The following is a 1264-nucleotide window of genomic DNA, read 5'->3' on the forward strand; positions in this document are numbered from 1 at the left end:
TCAGTGAAATAGAGGAAGACCCCCAATAAGATGGATTGGCATAGTGGCAGCAGCCATGGGTTCAAGTGTAAAAGTGATTGTGAGGATGACGCAGGACGGGGCAGTGTTTCGTTTTGTTGTGCACACGTTTGCTATGAGTCGGAACCAATTTGATGGCACCTAACAACGGAGTCCTGGTGTGGCGCTGTGCGTTATGCGCCAGATTGCAAAGCCGTTTGAACTGCAAATTCGACAGTTCAAGCTCACCAGCTGCTCCTCGGAAACTCTATACAGGGTCGCTATGGGTCGGAACCGACTCGACCGCACTTAACAACATTAACAAAAACCTGTACCCCTAAGCAGCCCAGTAATCATTGGTAAACTTTGGGTTCTACATATTTGTCGATTTTATCTAAGCGAGATCGTACAATATTTATCCTTTTGGGACTGGCCTATTTCACTCAGCATGCTGTCGAAGTTCATATTGCGGCCTGCATAGGGGCTTAATTCTCTTTATGGCTGAATAATATCCCCTTGGGTAAGGGTGGCATGTTGTTTATCCATTCACTTATTGGTTGGTGGGCATTTCGGTTGGGGCAGCTGTTACTTCGATTAGCAGCGTTCCCATGGGGATTTCGTTTCCCGAGTTGAGACCACCCCCGCAAATCTCCACCCCAGGTGGGTTCAGAGACCCACGTCCCTTGACGCCGGGTCCCCCAAACGAATGCCCGCTTACGGGAGCCTGCATTCGCCCTATCTCACAGCGAGATGCACCCTTTATTAACGGCCTGGATCCTCACCACGGTAGCTCATAGTGACCGGCGCTGCTGGGGGCCTTGCTGGGCGCTGGGGAAGGGTCCTGGGCCGCTAGCTCGCCGACTCCACCTCCACCCTCCTGCGCCTCCATTCTCCCACCGACTCTTCCCGCCGCCCGAGACACCGCCTCTTGACGTCAACACGCAAACCCCGCCGGTCGCGAGCGGAAGTCGTGAGACCTCTCCTTTGTGCGCCTGCGCGTTGGGCACCATTCCTGTGGACGCGCGTTTCCTAAGGAAGTAGTTTTCCGTGTCGCCTTCCGAGGAGGCGGGCGGCTTCGGAACAGGTTTTTGTGACTTTCGTCTTTGAGTGTTTGCCTGGGCGCCTCTCCGCGCAGCTGGAGCATTCCTGGCCGGGTAGGGAGAAGCCCGGTCCTGTGGTCATTGTCGGCCTCATGCAGACCCCCTGACACGCGGATACGGACACGCGGGTATCCGAGGCCGAGCCGGCGCCTGGTACCTGCCTGTGC

General features: G+C 55.7%; 1 protein-coding gene across 1 annotated transcript in view; it reads right to left on the reverse strand.

The window, feature by feature from the left end:
• Positions 1-886, reverse strand: part of RFC2 (replication factor C (activator 1) 2, 40kDa) — a 28066-nt gene extending 27180 nt beyond the window's left edge. The window contains exon 1 of the mRNA XM_006859707.1: positions 780-886. Coding sequence (XP_006859769.1) covers positions 780-886 — 107 coding nt within the window. The remainder of the gene's footprint in view (positions 1-779) is intronic.
• Between the last annotated feature and the right edge of the window lie 378 nt (positions 887-1264).

This window comes from Chrysochloris asiatica, unplaced genomic scaffold (assembly GCF_000296735.1).
Source record: "Chrysochloris asiatica unplaced genomic scaffold, ChrAsi1.0 scaffold00034, whole genome shotgun sequence".
Taxonomy (NCBI): domain Eukaryota; kingdom Metazoa; phylum Chordata; class Mammalia; order Afrosoricida; family Chrysochloridae; genus Chrysochloris; species Chrysochloris asiatica.